This window comes from Oryzias latipes, chromosome 18, assembly GCF_002234675.1.
Source record: "Oryzias latipes chromosome 18, ASM223467v1".
NCBI classification, from domain to species: Eukaryota; Metazoa; Chordata; class Actinopteri; order Beloniformes; family Adrianichthyidae; genus Oryzias; species Oryzias latipes.
The window spans coordinates 29472187-29488653 of NC_019876.2; the positions used below are offsets into that span (position 1 = coordinate 29472187).

At 44.5% G+C, this 16467-nt stretch overlaps 2 protein-coding genes across 4 annotated transcripts; both read right to left on the reverse strand.

Annotated features, from left to right (window-relative positions):
- Nucleotides 1-2370: 2370 nt before the first annotated feature.
- Nucleotides 2371-10192, reverse strand: spata6l (spermatogenesis associated 6 like). Of its 3 annotated transcripts, none has more exons than XM_020711844.1 (10): nt 8337-10192; nt 7979-8116; nt 7711-7759; nt 7166-7207; nt 6597-6667; nt 6320-6412; nt 6037-6222; nt 3403-3515; nt 3233-3326; nt 2371-2591 (listed from the first exon to the last, which is right to left on the reverse strand). In XM_020711844.1, exons 1-10 carry the CDS (start codon nt 8391-8393, stop codon nt 2526-2528), a joined length of 909 nt encoding a protein of 302 aa, XP_020567503.1. In that variant the 5' UTR covers nt 8394-10192; the 3' UTR covers nt 2371-2525. The 3 variants fall into 3 exon arrangements, with proteins under 3 accessions (XP_020567503.1, XP_004080145.1, XP_023821542.1); XM_004080097.3 differs by having other exon boundaries at nt 6597-6721; XM_023965774.1 differs by lacking the exon at nt 8337-10192 and adding an exon at nt 7377-7484 and having other exon boundaries at nt 6597-6721; nt 7979-8020.
- Nucleotides 10193-10310: 118 nt separating this feature from the next.
- On the reverse strand, nt 10311-16133 carry trmt10a (tRNA methyltransferase 10A). Its single transcript, XM_011487797.3, has 7 exons — nt 15592-16133; nt 13122-13290; nt 12976-13047; nt 12832-12906; nt 11005-11154; nt 10832-10937; nt 10311-10764 (listed from the first exon to the last, which is right to left on the reverse strand). Exons 1-7 carry the CDS (start codon nt 15732-15734, stop codon nt 10571-10573), a joined length of 909 nt encoding a protein of 302 aa, XP_011486099.1. The 5' UTR covers nt 15735-16133; the 3' UTR covers nt 10311-10570.
- Between the last annotated feature and the right edge of the window lie 334 nt (nt 16134-16467).

The following is a 16467-nucleotide window of genomic DNA, read 5'->3' on the forward strand; positions in this document are numbered from 1 at the left end:
TGAAATAAACAGAAATCTGTCTTGATTGTCAAATGAATCATTGACTGGAGTTATACACTCACCAGCCACTATATCAGGTACATCTGCCCAAATGCTTGTTAACACAAGTCTCTAATCATCCAATCACATGGCAGCAACTCAATTCATGTAGACATGGTCCAGATGATCTGCTGCAGTTCAAACCAGCATCAGAACAAAGAAGAAAGGTGACTGACGTGACTTTGAATGTGGTTGTTGGTGCCAGATGAGCTGGTTTGAGGATTTCAGAGACTGATGATCTACTGGGATTTTCACCCACAACCATCTCTAGAGTTTACAGAGAATGGTCCAAAAAAGAGAAAATATCCAGAGAGCAGCAGTTCTGTGGATGGAAAAGTCTTGTTGATGCCAGAGGTCAGACTGGTTCCAGCTGAAATACAACAGGAACTCAGAGAACCACTGGTTCCAACCAAGGTCTGCAGAAGAGCATCTCTGAAAGAACAACACGTCCAACCTGGAGGCAGATGGATGACAGCAGCAGAAGACCACAGCGGGTACCACTGCTGTCAGCTAAGAACAGGAAACTGAGGCTACAATTCACTCAGACTCACCAAAACTGGACCATAGAAGATGGAAAAACGTTTTCTGGTCTGATGAGTCTCCATTTCTGCTGCCACATTCAGATGGTAGGGTCAGAATTTGGCCTCAACTACATGAAAGCATGGATCCATCCTGCCTTGTGTCAACGGTTCAGGCTGGTGGTGGTGGTGTCATGGTGTGGGGATATTCTCTTGGCACACTTTGGTCCCCTTATTACCAGTTGAGTATGGTTCCAACGCCACAGTCTACCTGAGTATTGTTGCTGACCATGTCCATCCCTTTCTGACCACAGTGGACCATCTTCTGATGCTACTTCCAGCAGGATAAGGCTCCATGTCATCCAGCTGGAATCATCTCAGACTGGTTTCTAGAACATGACAAAGAGTTCTCTGGACTCAAACGGCCTCCACAGTCACCAGAACCCAATAGATAACCTTTGGGATGTGGTGGAAAGAGCAGAGACACATTGAAAGATGTAACAGTTTACTAATTATACTTTATTTGTATTGATTTTTGCTTTTCCATCTTTGTACGCTATGTGTCACCATGCAGATTAGTCCTCATTACCTCGACTGATCAGTCAGAACAGTGTTGAGGTTCTGTCAGTATTCATCTGTGTAGAATATCATGAACTAGAATCTGTTTCCAGCCTCCATAGATCCCAAAGCTCCAGATACAATCAGGCTTTTTATCCCTCTCAGGCATCGACCCTTTCTTTGAAATACAGCAGTGGTGCAGCATTGCACTGCTTCTCTTTTATTGCCCCGATGATTTAGCCAAGAACTTGACAAAGTCATCTTGTTACAAGTTGACCATAAAGCCATAATTCCTTCTTATGTTCAATCTAAAAACATAACAGATATTCAGCCTCAGCACATTTGATTAAAACAGAACCAAACTTCCCGTTCAGTACATTAAACACTCCACACACCGCTGAACAGTCGGATAAATCCATTGGAGCTCTGAAGTCAGTTTAACGTGACATAAAAACCAAAGCTGGGATCTACTGCCTCATGTCAAACACTTTGCTCCTTTCAAGGTCCGGTAAAGAACATAACACAGCATAACGGGTTCTAGAGTGGCTCCACAGAAGCAACCCAGAAGAATCCTGCATTGTTTTGAACAAACGTTCTGGTTTTCTTAAATAAAACTGTTTCATTTGAGTGGCTGAATAGCTCGGTTGGTAAGGTGAGCGGCTACCATGCAGGAATCCAGGGTTCGATTCCCGGGGGGAAGAAACAATGGCACTGGGGACAATTATCATATCAATGACGAGCAGTTAACATCACTTAGTGAGGGTCCTTAGGCAAGGCCTCCCAAGCGCAGTTCAGTTGCAGCTCACCACTCCCCCAGGGGATGGGTCAAATGCAGAGAAGAATTTCCCCATTGAGGGATAAATAAAGTATATGAAAATAAAATAAAATAAAATAAAAACTGTTACCGTTGTTCAAGTTAGAAGAAAGACTTCAGAAGGCGGCTGCATTGATCCTGGAAGTGAAACACAAATAACAATCCTGCAAAAGTGTTTAAGTCAAGAACTCAGAACTTTCAGTCAAAGAATGTGAGGATTTTCAGATGCATGTTTTGGTTTTTGCTGCACCACAGATGTTTGCAGCTTTTTGTGAGTTTTCCTGCAGAAGGTCAGGCTTGACTGAGCGGTTAGGGAAATGTGGATTATTCGGAACAATACAACAGAGCAAAATGTCATAAAGAAAATTTAGAAAAAGATGGAAAATGCCTTCCTATGTGGAAAAAAGATGTTTCCAACAAAAAAGTTCTTCAAGTTTGGCATATTGGACTATAGTTTTTATTTTCTTTAATGAGCAGATTGAGCAGAAAAAGGCCACATGAGGAATTGGTGCAGAGGTAACATTTATGTACCGAATCTTTTACTGTCACTTCTAAAGCATCAGCCTGAGTCCAAACAGGCAAAGCTGCAGAGGACGTTACTGTAGATCTGGAGACACGGATCTCCTGGCCAGAACCTCGTCAACCTCTGAGACTGACGCTCCCTAAAAACAACAACAGTGTCAGTTAAACGTTCACTGCTAAAACGTTACATAGAGACAATTTATCAAACATTGTAATCCAGTGTTTTCCTGTTTCTCTTTCTTTATTCTAGTATCTTCCATCATTTTTTCCCGTTTACCTCCTACAATTTTTCATCTATTTTAACCATTCAACTATTCAAATGTTCAGCTCTTTCAGCTTTTTGCAGCTTTGACTTTTGGTCATTCAAATCCTTCAACTTTTCCAAATATTCCAGGATTTCTGCTTCCATTGAAATCCATAGGGAATCTTTGGTGCAGAAGCTCGCTGGTTCGATACCCGGCTCTGGCATTTTTCACAAACATATCTTTTATGTTATTGTGCTTTTTTCACTTTATTATTTACCAATTATTATGCTTTAAGTTTCATTTTCATTCAGCAATAAAGCATCAACCCTGCAGTTTCTTCTGGAACTGCGGCTCCTTCTAGTTTAACTCGTCTTGATAACACATCAGAGGTCATCTGACCCAGCATGCATTTTCTGTGACCTGATCTCACATGTAAACACAGGCAGAACAGCTTTCGTCTCAACATGTAACCGGGTCATAAGTTCAGTATGAGAAGCCGCTGAGAGCCACGTGTGCATCTCTGTCATAGTTCTTACGTAGATCAGTCGGCGCACAGCTCTTGGCGTGGTGAGGAGCCCCCGAACACGCTCGTGAACCTCCTCCCAGACTCTGTGAGATCTGGACTCAGATCTAGACAATCAAACAGACGATGAAGAACGAGGTTTTCACGAGGCGAACCAGTGAAGATTCAAACCTGCCAGCCTACCCAGGGGGTTTTCTGTTGGGCCACAACAGCGCCGAAGGGTCGGGACTGTACTCTGTCCCCGCAGACCCGAACCGTCCCAAAGAGCCAGAATCCTCCTGTGGAATTTGTCCTGCCTAGCAAAACAAGCAGGAAGAGAGTTTATTTACCTCCTCTGAGTCCACGCATGACACTGATGAACACGTAAACGTGAGGACAAATGTCCTGATCAATGATCTAAATGCATTGAAAGAGTGAAAACAGCTGCAGAGACTGTTACAGACAAAATACTAACACTGAAGGCACATCATAAAAGTCTAGAAACATCTAACCTGCATTTCATAAAATGAATCCTTCTGTGATTAGATTGGATCTAATCTCTCTGTAATGTGTGCGTCAGGTCCACTATTGACAGTGCAGACATGGAGGATTTTCAGTTGAAGATTAAAACAAGATAAAGAAATATAACGAGATAAGAAACTCAGAAATCTGATCATTAATCTTTATGACGGTTAGTTCCAGAGCACTAAATGCATGGTGTTGTTTTCTGTTAGAGAGTTCTGGGTCAGGCAGGCAGAGCTATATAACCATAAATGTCCGATCCAACGAGGAAACAGCATTTCTGAAAACACATTTCTGAGCTTTGAAAGGTGAGGGGGGGCTGGAAACTCCATTCACCTGAGTCTTGAACATTATATCTCGTCACATCTCTGAAATTTGACGTCCGTTAAACGAATGTCCATCAGACAGCAGAGTTTTTGGAAAGTCAACTGGAATGTGGGCAGATTCGCTGACTGGAAGCTGATCTTACAGCTCTTCTCTGCCCCCTGCTGGCTTAAAAGACAGGCAACCATGTGTACATAGTGGGGCAACAAGGGTATTTGTCAGACACCGTTTATGCATATTACTCCACTTAAAAAGATGACTTTGGTCTTTGGCTGCTCATCTTAGAGTCAGCTGTGAGTCAGAATGAAAATGAGGTTTTGGGGCTGTTGTTGGGCAGCACTCCACAGATCATCTACTGGATTGAGGTCCAGAGATTGGCTAAACCCCCCCAGAACCCTGACATGCTTTTTGTGTCGTCCAAGCGATGAGTTTGGGATCGTCATCCTGCTGGAAGATCTAGACGTGTTTCATCATCAAGGTTCTCACTGATGGAAGGTCTTTATCCAAAATATCACCACTCATGGATCCATTCCTCCTGTCCTTTACACAGATCAGTCGCCCTGACCCCTTTTGCAGAAAAGCAGCCATACCATGATGCTTCCACCCCCATGCTTCACAGTAGGTATGCTGTAATTGGAATATAACTCACATGACCATCTACCAGTTCCTCCTCTGGATCATCCAGATGGTCTCTGGAGAACTTCAGACGGGTCCGGACATCTGCTGGCTTAAACAGGGTGACCTCTGGAGCTCAGCAGGACTTGAGTCCATGACGACCCGGTGTGTTGCTATGGTAACCTTTGTGGTCATTGACCAGTTCCTCCTGTGTGTCTCTGGTTAGAGTTGGGGCTCTGGTCTGGTTCTGGTCTCTTTTCTTACCGTTCTCCAAATCATTTGTTCTCCACCAGGTGAAGGGAGATAAACTGTGATCCGGTTTTACTTCCATTTTCTAATATTTGCTCCAACAGCTGATCTCTGCTCTCCAAGCTTCTGCTTAATGCCGATAGGTTCATCTCAGTCTGATTCAGGTCTGAAATCTTGTCTCTGGTGTCCTTGGACAGTTCAAATGTTCTTCTCCCCCTCCGTGGTGGTTTCTCCTCCAAGCTCGGGTCCTCTACCAGAGGCCTGGGAGCTTGAGGGTCCTGCGCAGTACCTTAGCTGTTCCTGTTCTTTTCTGGACTGAGAGGTCTGAGGTCTTTCCAGGTATCTGTTGTAGCCACTCCTCCAGCTTGGGGGTTACTGACCCGAGTGCTCCAATTACCACAGGCACCACTGTCACCTTCACTTTCCAGGCTTTCTCCAGTTCTTCTCTGAGTCCCTGGTATTTCTCCAGTTTCTCATGTCCCTTCTTTCCTGATGTTCCCATCGCTTGGCACTGCCACATCCATCACAACGGCTTTCCTCTGTTCTTTATCCACCACTACAATGTCTGGTTGGTTCTCCATCACCATCCTGTCCGTCAGATCAGATTCTGCTGCCGGAGGCATAAAAACACCTGTATGATTCATGTTTGCTCAGAAACATGTGTTCGCCTGCATCGACATGGTTGAACATTTTGAAATATCTGCAGTCAATCTGTATTATTTCAAAAAGAGGAGGAGGCAGAGCAAAGATGCAGGTGAGCACGCCTGAAGTGAAAACATGAGACATGAAGCTGAAGAAAAACACGGAGACAAACTCCACAACGTGACCCGACTGCCTTCATGTCTGTCCGCTGTACCCTCTTGTCTTTTTCCAGAGTCTTTGCTGTGTTTGATGATGGACAAATAGTCTCCAACGTCTTTGTTCACAGCTCATAAAATGTATTTTATGTTTACTTCAGAAAACAACCGAAAGCTTCAAATGGATATTTGCTGTTCTGATAATGTATTTGTTTGTAAAAAAAAAAAACTCCCCTGCTGTTTTTTAAGTGTTAATCACATGTTGGCGTTCAAACTGTGATAAAGTCAACCATTTCCATGTAAACAGAGCTGAGTCTGTAGTGGGACTCACAGGCTGAGAGGTGTTGGTTTTCCAACCGGTTCTCCGTCTCAGAGGGGACAGGGACTGGCGCCTGGCAGTGCTGTGTGGGTCGGCGCTGCCGGCTCGCCTCCCTCGGTGAGTCTGGGGGGGTTTCCCTTCTGGAGAAGCCATCCTTCGCCTCCTGGAGGGACAGCGTTTCCTGTGTGTCTCTGGCCTCTTCAAACACAGAGCAGAAAAGTCGTCCTGCATCTGGTTCTTTAGAACGGGTCGGCTTTCATTCGGACCACTGCCAGCTTGAACTGAGTTGTGTTACCATGAGCACATTGGGGTAAATGCTGGTTTCTGAGTCAGGTAAACACTGGGTGATGCTGGTTTTGGTAGAAAACTCCAGCCGTGGAGCGATGCCCTAAAGAAAACACAAAAAGGGACTTTCAGAAAATTAGCAGAAGATACAAGTGAGAACTTTTTTGCTAACTTACAGAATTGAAATGTGTTTGATGAACTAAATGAGATTCCAAGTTTGGAAAAGACTCATTTCTACAAAGTACTAAAAGTGAACGTGCTTGATGAGACCCAAATTTAGGACCTACTGGGAAGTACGGTGCTCGCACCATCAGAGCCTCTCGGTCCAGTCCAGAAAAGGGGGGAACCAGTTTGGGTTCTGGGAATAAAAAATTTCTGGTGTTTTCTTCAAAGCTGGCCAGAAGGTGTCCCGCTGAAAGAAAGACTGTGTCATTTTATTTCACTGAACCCTAACCCACTTGAAAATCTGAGAAACCCAGGAAGTACAGGCTGTTCCAGAAGGTCCTCCATAAACCGGCACTCACCAGAGCTAAGCTAAAAACACAAAAGCCAGTCTAGTGTTCCCAACATCACAAAAGGCTCTGCAAACGAACCACTCCACCCGTTCCAGCCTGCCTGCAGACGCCTCTTCCTACACTCTCTGGTTCTGGCCTGTTGACCCTAAACCTCCTCTGTAACCTCACCGTTCCTCCTGAAAATGCAGCATCAGATACTCAGTGCTAGTCTGCTGCCTTTGAGCAATGCTCACTTTACTAAGAATACGGTCATTTATCATGATACACAATTGGGTTTGTGTTTGCTATTGTGATGAAACTGTGATGCTACAACGCTAACAGATGTTAGACTCATAGCTCACCTGGAGGGATCAGCTGGACCAGTTCTACTCTGACGGTTTCATCTGTGGAGAGATTAGAAGTGTTGTTGGATCTCAGGACCAAGGATGACAAATTCATGTTGTGTTCACAAAAACAGAGTCATTACAGAAAGAAGCCTTTTCCCTTATCTGAAACTCATGAATAAAAACGAGGGATGGAGAAGAATTGGATCGTCAAAAAACAGATCATTACCATCAGATGCCTGCATCAACGTCATGGTTGATTCACAACACCCTCCTCTAGCCCTTGTGCTATCTTATGGGGTCAAAATGACCCCACCCTTGCATTGAGGTGTTCTCCCTACCATGACAAAGGTGGATAAAGGTGGAAAGATTTCATGTAATCCATGGACACCAGTGAAGATCACAAATCATTGAAGAAAAAAGGTTCAGAGCTCTGTCTAGTGGGTCTAGATGACCCCACTCCCAATGGTAAAGTGCCTAGGATAGACCAAGGGTTACGGTAGTCTGACTGCTCAGAGATAGAGCAGCGATGCATTTAAAGAAGAGGATGGAAAGTGACTTACGCTCCAGCATCACAGCCACATCTCCAGGATCAAAGGCATACCTGAAAATCTGTGTTTTTTAAAGAAAGCAGAGTTTAAAATTCCAGTTTCATGCGTCTTCTTTCTGACACTCATCAGATGAACGCTGTATTCGTTTGTAAAATGTCTCTTTCTATAGTTAAACACTGAAGGTGTGATGGTCGGCAGGCTGGGTGGATTTGGAAGAGTCTGACCATCAAGTTGTGTGAGTCTCTCAGTGTTGAGTTCAGGGACAAACTGGACTTCCTACCTTCTCAAAGGTCATCTTCTCCTGGAACAGCAGCGGGAAGACAGCAGGGAGGCATTCGGACTGGTGGTACTGACCCGTGACAAACACGCTCAGATAAACGTCTTCTTTGGCGGGAAGATGGACTCCAGGACATGAGACCTGGACATGAACAAGGAGCACGCATGTTCAAACCCTCTTCCTTGTGCATGAGATTAAACACTGCAGATGTGCTCCAGCTGTGTGCAGGACAGCAAACACATCCTGGTCAGATCAGGTCTGAATCATAGATGAGGTCACGTGACCCTCGAATGATCAGTTTGAAAGCTGAAGTTTGGCACAAAAAAAACTTTTTTTTTTTAAAGAAGAAGAGCTTTCTTACCGCTCTGAACTTGATTTCAACGCGCACTTTAAAGGCTCTTTGAAGCCCTGGGATCATGGTGCAGAAAGCCGACTGAGAACCGCGCTGTTGGGCGTCTTCCCGTTACCACGGTAACGTCCACTTCCGGTTTCCAGTGCCGCGAGATAACCTGGAAAAGGATAAAAGTTACGTCCTTTCTTTTTCTAGCTAAAGGAAAACAGGCTTTGTTCGGAAGGAAAAAACTGATTTGAGCAGCTTTTCAGTCTCCAACAGTTTATTTCAAAGCAAATGTTGCTCCATCAATTTTTTATTTGTTTTTTTTTGTTACTGAACGGTTTTTAGAATTATCTATGTAATAAATATGATAATATTTATCGGAAGAGAGCTGTTGAAAATTTTTTTACTGTGCACAGCATAATGACAATAAAAGATTCTGATTCTGATCTATAGACTTCCGGTTTGGACCTGCGCCAAAATTGAAGTAAATACAGTACAAAACACAATAAAATATATAGATAAAAAATAGTACAAAACACTGTTTTACTAAATTAAATTTAATATGCCAGCAGAGCAAACATAGAACATGTATACACAGAAACATTGAATATAGACGTACAGCTGTCTGATTAAGGCTTTTAGAGATAGTACTGAAATGCATTTCAATTTGATTGATTAATATGGAGAAGAATATAGGAGATGATAAGAATTTGTGTTTATGGATATAAAATTTGCCAAGTATAAGATTAATTATGAGTTTTTCTTTGAGTCCATATTTCTTCTCTGAAAGCCAAAAATTATATGTTCACATTTCAGAGTGAAGTTGGGGTGAAGATGTTCTTTGCTGAATTGTAAACACTTTCCAAAAAAAAAAAAATTACTTTCAGTACAAAAAAGATGGTTGACTGGTACAGTTAGGGTGAATTGTTTTCATGTATTTTAGGATGAATTGATTGGTGGAGTACATTTGGTGCATTGTTCAAAAATAAACTTCTTTCATCTTAATCATAAATGTTTGGCTCACACTCAGCCTTTCCTCCAAATCCTGTCGGGAACAAACCGTCTCCAGCAGTTTTTGGTGTTTGATGCAGAAATGACATCCTGTGAAACACGGAACGTCTTTCAGCAGCCAAAAGCTCCAGATTCTTCTGGACACGTTTGCTCTTTAATATTCATTGTAATACTTGCATCAACCAAAAGATCACGTGGTTTGATCTCATCTGAGTGTCTGTGGTAAAAGAAACTACATACAAAAACTGTTTATTAAAAAAAAGAAAAGAATTACTAAAAAAAATAGAAATGATAACCTCTAAAGGTTTGAGCATTTGTTTTGGAATAGGAAAGGATAGAAAATGAGGAAAAATGTGACACAATGAAAAAAAAAGGACAAACAGAAAAAGTTTAAATACATTAGAAAATGAGAGGCTTAATGGGACAATGAACACTTGAAAAAAAGTTTGAGCTTTTTTTCTAGATTTTGTTTAGGTGAATATGTTTATTGTGTCAAAATGTGAGCATAAAATAGTTGGATTATGGGTGAGAGTTAAGATTTTTCCTTCTTTTCCAAGATATTCATCACTTTCTGTTTATCACGTTTATTTAACTATTCTAATTAAAAATAAATCTGTACTAAAGGATGAATCCCTCAATAATGAGCATCTTCTTCCAGGTTGACCTCTGACCTTGATGCTTGTTCTGATGTTGACAGATTTCTGCAGAAGAAAAGCATTGAGCTTCATTTAGAGGCACAATCTTTTTACTCTAAACATCCCTCACCTCTACACAGTTCAAACAGGATTTTATAAATCTGTTCAATCTGCTGAATGCACCGTTTTAATCCCTATTCAAAAAATTATTTCAGTTGTTTTTAACTGGAAGAGAACATTTCTGATCCTTTCAGGTGTTTTTGTCTGAACGGTTTCTAAAACGACTGATTCTTTCCTTTGTGCTTCCATTTGATATTCAGAATAAATAAAAGAATTCCACCGTTAACCAGTATTTAGGATGAAGCTGTGTCTTTATTGAGCCGTCATTACTTCTGTTCACACGCCAACCGTCGGCAGACTCGCCTCTCAGGGTCAAATTAATCAGATTTTGGTGAAAAGATGCTTAAAAAAATTAAAATCATTACTGAAACAAAGAGACTTTCATCTATTCCAATAAATAACTAAAAAAACAAAACAAGACCAGCAAATCAAATCTGGTTTAGAACAGTCTTCACAAAACCTTTGACTCTGTTTTAGGTGTGGGTTTTTTTTTCAGGAGACGTTTTCTGAGCTTTCAAGTGATTTAGTGTCGGGTTCAGAGTCTGAACTGAATTCCTGATCTTTGTCCTGATTCTTCTCGTCTCCGGCCGGGTTCAAGGCCACGGCTCCTTTCCTCTGAGGTAGGACGGTGAAGAAGGCGTCCTGCCAGCTGCTCTTCTCCAGGAACGCCAGGATGATCTCAAAGACTGCAGGCAGACGAGAGCCAGCTTCAGAAACACAGTCCTTCTAGAACCAGTCACAACAGAGTCGTACCGTGGTTGACAGCCAGAACCTTGCGGCTGTTCATCCTGACAAAGGCGCTGAGAGGCAGCTGGGCGTGTTCGATCCCCAGCTCCTTGGCTTTCTCAAAGGTGATTCCCTGCAGAAACACCACGTCACGTTAGACGGCGTCCGTGAGAACGGCGGGCTGTGGCGGTCCGGCGGACCTTGTGGTGGTTGTGGTCCACCAGGCCTCCGATCACGTAGGCCTTGTTGTGGTCCAGCTCCTTCAGGACGTTGGGAGAGTCCGAGGTGAGGTACACCAGGTCCTCTTTGCCGATCACTTCACTGTAATGTTCCGTCTGAATCCTGATGTCCTGCACACAAACGGGACAAACGCACAATGACGGCGCACAGATTCTGATGTGTGGACAGAGAAACTTTCAGTAGATGTTTCAATCATTCAGATGATTCTTCAATGCAGTTGAACTTTAAGCTTTTATTTGCTTAAAAAATGACTTCAGCAGTCCCACCTCCACCTCTTTCCTAGACTTTCTGTTGTTCAGGACTGTTGATCCAAAGTCCTCCACCTTCTGCTCCCTGTAAGCCCACCTTCCTCTTCAGTCCCTCTCATTCACACACAGATGCTCTGTTCTGCTGCAGCTGACCTTCATTCCTGATCAAACCTCCACCTCTCTAGATGTTCCTCCACCTGCTTCCTGCTCTCACTACAGATCACACCATCATCTGCAAACATCATGATCCACAGAGATTTCTGTCTAACCTCTTCTGTCAGTCTGTCCATCATCATAGTAACTAGATAACAGTCCCACCTCCTCCTTCAACTCCTCTTCATCATCTACAAACATCTCACTTCTGTCTTCCAGCTCTGAACAACTCCAAACTTCTTCTCTGTCACTCCAGACCTCCTCCTCCTCCTGACCTTCTCCAGAAACCTCCTCAAAGCAAACATCTGTGCTTCTCTGCAGGAAACCAAACTGTTGATCCTCTGACTTCAATCTGGCATCCACTCCTCTTTCCCATAATTCATTGCGGCTCATCTGTAGTTTCTCTGCTCGTTTCCCTTCTTCTTCTTCAAAATGGAGTCAGAACATTTCTCCTCCATTCCTCCTCCTCTTCTTGTTCTTGTTCAGCAGTCAGAAACTCTTCTTCCTCCTCTCCTAAACTCTTCCAGACCTCCAACTGTCTTTCTACTCTTCATCCTCGCTGATCTTTGCTCCTTCCAGCTCCACAGTCATCTCTTCTCCTCTGTTCTCCATCGTGTTCCTGATTCATCAGATCTTCAAAGTTCTGCTCTGTCTTTCCATCACACCAGTAGAACCTGTCAACAAACCTCTGTCCTTCATCATCCTCACCTGCTGATCATCCTTCCATCTCTGCTTCTCTGTCTCACCTGTACAGATCCACCTCTTCCTCCTTTCTTTGACCTTTGCCTCCTCCACCTTCTCCCTCTTCTCCTGTGCTCCACTTTTTCTCATCAACCTTTTGCTCTGAACAAACTCCTGAACTTCTTCCTTTCAGATGAAACACCAAGTTCCTTCCTCCCAGTCTTCATCATCACTTTGGTAGACGTCCAGTCATCTGGAAGAACATTCTGATCTCCTAAAGTGTTTCTGCTCCTCCCTAACCGACACACAGCGCTCTTCCTTTGTCATCTTCCACCTCTTGGTCCTCTGCTCTGACCGTGTCCAGAGGAATGTGGTGATTCTCAGTTTGTCAGGATGATTCTAGTAGAATTTGATAGATTTAAATGAAGCTTCTGCTGTTAAAGATTAAAAAAAAAAAAACAGAAAAATAAAATAAAATATTAAAAAAAAAAAAAAAGTAAAACATTTATAAATTGTTTAAAAGATAAAAATAACTTAAATAACTAAAATAATAAATTTTTAAATATAAAAAAGTTTTAAATACCAAAAATTAGGCATTAAAACATGGCATCTAAATGTGTCTGTGTAGGTTCTCCAGAGGACAGACCCAGAGGTTCTACACATGTTCTCTAGGTCATACGTGTGTCTCCTGTCATGTGACGTTACCTTCCAGTTCACCCATCCTCCGTCCTTCTCATCCATGCTCTGCTGCAGCTGTCCTCCCATGCTGGTCAGATAAAACTAAGAAGAGCAGCTTTTCACGTCAGACTGAAACCGGATTTCAAACCAGGATAACGCGACGCCACCGACCTGCACGGGATGAGCCGCTCGCCTGTTCTCAGCGTAGCACCGCTGGATTTGTTTGTGGAGCTTTTGAACGTCCTGGTGGGGCGACCACACGAGACAACGTGAGTGCTGGCGCCGCCGCGCGCCCACAGCAGCTCCACGGCCGTTACCTTGGCGAGCATGAGGCTGTCGAAGCTGCAGTCCACCACCAGCCTCAGCGAGCTGGGCGTGGCCTCTCGGCGAAAGCGCTTCCTGGCGTGGTGATGGTCGGCTTGGTCCTCGTCCTGCAGATGCTGCCTCTCCTGCCGACGCAGCTGCTTCCTCTCCTTCCTCCTCTGTCTGCAACAGCAGGAAACCACAGCGCCTTCAGGTTGGTGGCAGACAGTCAGGAGTTCAGGTGAACTCGTCACCTAGGCCGCATTTCCACTGCATGGTTCAAGTGACCCAATTCTGATTTTTTCCTCTCATTTGGCACAGATCGGATATGACCGGTGAACGTGTAAGCAGGACAAAAGCGCATGGATTCCGATTTTCTCAGATCGGATACAGGCCACTCTCATATGTGGAAATAAATCGGAAACAAATCGGATATGTGCATTTGGGTGTGCCATGTAAGCAGACAAATCGGATATTCCCAAGTAGATGCGAGTCGTGCGTCAGTGACGTCAATTCAGGACACCACCAACTGAGATCACATGACTTATTAAGGTGCTTTTGTGCTGATTTTGCTGTCAGCGTGTTACCTTTCAGCCTCAGGCTTCAGACCGTAGTTGGAAACCGCTGTTATGTCCGGTCCGGACGCAAACGGTAACTAATGAAGCGGGACACCGTTGCTATGGAACAGGCTAGAAGCCGTTTATTTCTTTGGGGGGCATGTATGTGTGTGAACGCGCGTGCTTGCGTGTGTGTGTAAGGAGAGAGAGGGGGGGGTGTAAGCGCGGAGTGGGGGAGTGTCGGAGAACCGTAAATTAAAAAGAAGGTGTCTCCCCCAAAAGTTTTGGAGTCTTTCTTAACCCACTCTGGAGGCTGAGGGTTCAGAACGGAAAAGTGAACCCCGAGGAAATCTCCCGTGTGTTTCTGACTACGGTCGGAAAAGAGAAGTCATTGCGCAGGAAAGGTTCAACACTTGGATCAAACTGTTAGTACAGCAAAACGTCTGCAAACACTTCCTCATTCAAAACTCAGAGAGAGCCGAGCAGCCCTCCTTTTTAATCCCCTTTGCATCCCCTCTGGAGCGCCCAAGGCAACGCCTCCTTCGTCGCCGCATTGCCTCAATGACAACCGCAGTCACAAAAGTCCGAAGGAGGTCCGCGGAATGCGGAAATACTGCTACGTAGTCCTCAGAACGTCTACGTTTGATAGTTTCAGCATTGTACACTGTAAATGCAAAAATCAGATACGGGTCACTTAAAAGATGATGTAAGCGGGTCGTCAAAAAAATCGGATATAGTCAGAAAATCGGATATGGGCATCTAGACCTGCAGTGTAAAGGCGGCCCAAGTGTCTTCAGCAGACTTGGATCCAGACCCAGAACTACTGTCAGAGTTTGGGACAGACCCAGGAGAGGAGCCCCCCTACACAGACAGACCACCACCATGACCAGAACCTATGACCTCTGACCTGATTTAGCTAACACCACACAGTTGCAGCTGCACACAGCTCGGGTTTCCAGACTAACCATTCAGAACCGACTGCCCCCCTTTGACTGGAATGACAGACGACCGCTGCAGGTGACTCCACCCACACCAAGACACCGCCGTGAACATCTGCAGTACAGACCATGCGACCTGGATGATGCAGCAACCGTCTAATGTCCTGTTCACTGATGATGAGGGTCACCGTGCAGAAATGATGGGGGTCAGCGTAGATGGAGGAGGCGGGGTGAGCGATATGCAGAGGTCAACATGGTCTCCGGGGTTCTGTGGTGGAGGAGGAGGAGCAACAGTCTGGACCGCCATCACCAGTCAGAGCAGAACCCGTTTGGTTCTTGTAGACAGTCCGGTCCCTGCAGGTTCTGATCTCAGAGACATCATAGAAGTCCACCAGAAAACCCCCAGCTTCCTGTTCATGGATGATGATGCTCCACCACGTGGCTGGACTTCAGGAAGTGGGCGTGGCCTCGTAAGGTTTGGTCAGCAATGACCCCTGACCTGAACCAGAACCCCATATAGAACTTGTGGGAGAGTGGAACGCCTATTGCATTAACATTCAAGCCAAATAGTAAAAGCACTCATGTAATAATTAATATCTCTATCTTATTGTGAGTAGTTTATTCTAAAGAGACATTATCAAAAAGCATCTTAGCTGTTTATCAGAGGTCTTTGGGGTTTAGTTTCACCTGAGCAGTTCGTGAATAAACAGTTAGTTCCGGTTTTCTCCACAGCTGTCAGTCTGAGCATAAATTAACCTGATGTCCTCAAACATCACACGACCTGCAGGTTTTTCTCACACAGAATGAAAACGTGAATGAAAACAGCTGAGGACAGCCACAGAGCGGCGCATGCGCAGCAAGTGCCTCCATCCCTGACTAATGGTTTTTTGTTCATTCTCCTGGCGAACTGCACAGTGTGGAGTTTTGTGTTTGGCGTTTTGTATGTTCAGTATTTGTTAATAAAGTTTATTACAAAAAAGGCTACGTACTTCCGCAGGTCCCGCTCCTCCTCCCACTTCTGCTGCTTCAGCAGCTTCTTCTGCTGCCTCTTGGACAGGCTCGGGCTCGGAGCGGCGTGTCCGTCCTCCGGGCTCGGCGCTCGAACCTCCGTCGTCTTCCCGGCGGCAGCCATCGTCGCAGATCGTTCATCAGTCGGGGAGCGGGTGCAGACTCCGCTGGTGACCGGACGAACCCCGCCGCTCGTGATGCTAAGACCGAGCGCGGGAAAGCCTAAACCCGTCCCCACGGACGAACCGAGTAAAGTGGCGTTGATACCGGAGCAACCGCACGCTTCCACCACGGTTCCGGTCTTCTTTGATGAGTTCGAGTTTAGAGATGATCTTTGCTGAAGGCTGCCCCCTACCGGAGCGGCGGGTATCAGCAGGATCAGAAGATCTCACTGTGGTTTTCTTTCAACAAACTTTATTGAACACAACGATCCCATACAAAACACACAGATCACGTGTTTTAATGGCTTTCTTACTGTCAGAATGTTTGACCTCACTGACAAAGAGGGAGAAATGAGGGCTATGAGTTGAAAATGTGGATTTATGAATGTTCCATTTACATAAAAAACAATGAGATTAATGATGTATAATTGTTATTTTTTTATGGGATGGGGGAGGCCAAACGGTACATGTTCACAGGTGGCAGTCTGAGTGGAAATGAAGTTAAAAACTTTAGACCAGAGTTCAGTGGAAAAAGACAAAATGAATGAAAAGCATCTTCAGGGAGTTCTTGAAGGACAAGATCTCACTTCCTTACAGAGTCGCTCCGGTACAAATCCTGCTTTGGAGTGTTCCTACCATTCTATTGTGACACCTTTCTCACCATGGAGGACATTTAGAGAGAAGTTTAAGCTTAAA

Coding starts and splice junctions, on each gene's coding strand:
- spata6l (XM_004080097.3), bottom strand. CDS start 8,393: ATGATCCCAGGGCTTCAAAGAGCCTTTAAAGTGCGCGTTGAAATCAAG. Junction 7,760..7,978: donor AGAAGATGACCTTTGAGAAG/GTAGGAAGTCCA, acceptor TAAAAAACACAG/ATTTTCAGGTATGCCTTTGA. Junction 2,592..3,232: donor CTGTGCGCCGACTGATCTAC/GTAAGAACTATG, acceptor TGTTGTTTTTAG/GGAGCGTCAGTCTCAGAGGT.
- trmt10a (XM_011487797.3), bottom strand. CDS start 15,734: ATGGCTGCCGCCGGGAAGACGACGGAGGTTCGAGCGCCGAGCCCGGAG. Junction 11,155..12,831: donor GAGGATGGGTGAACTGGAAG/GTAACGTCACAT, acceptor GTTTGTGTGCAG/GACATCAGGATTCAGACGGA. Junction 10,765..10,831: donor GGTTCTGGCTGTCAACCACG/GTACGACTCTGT, acceptor GTCTGCCTGCAG/TCTTTGAGATCATCCTGGCG.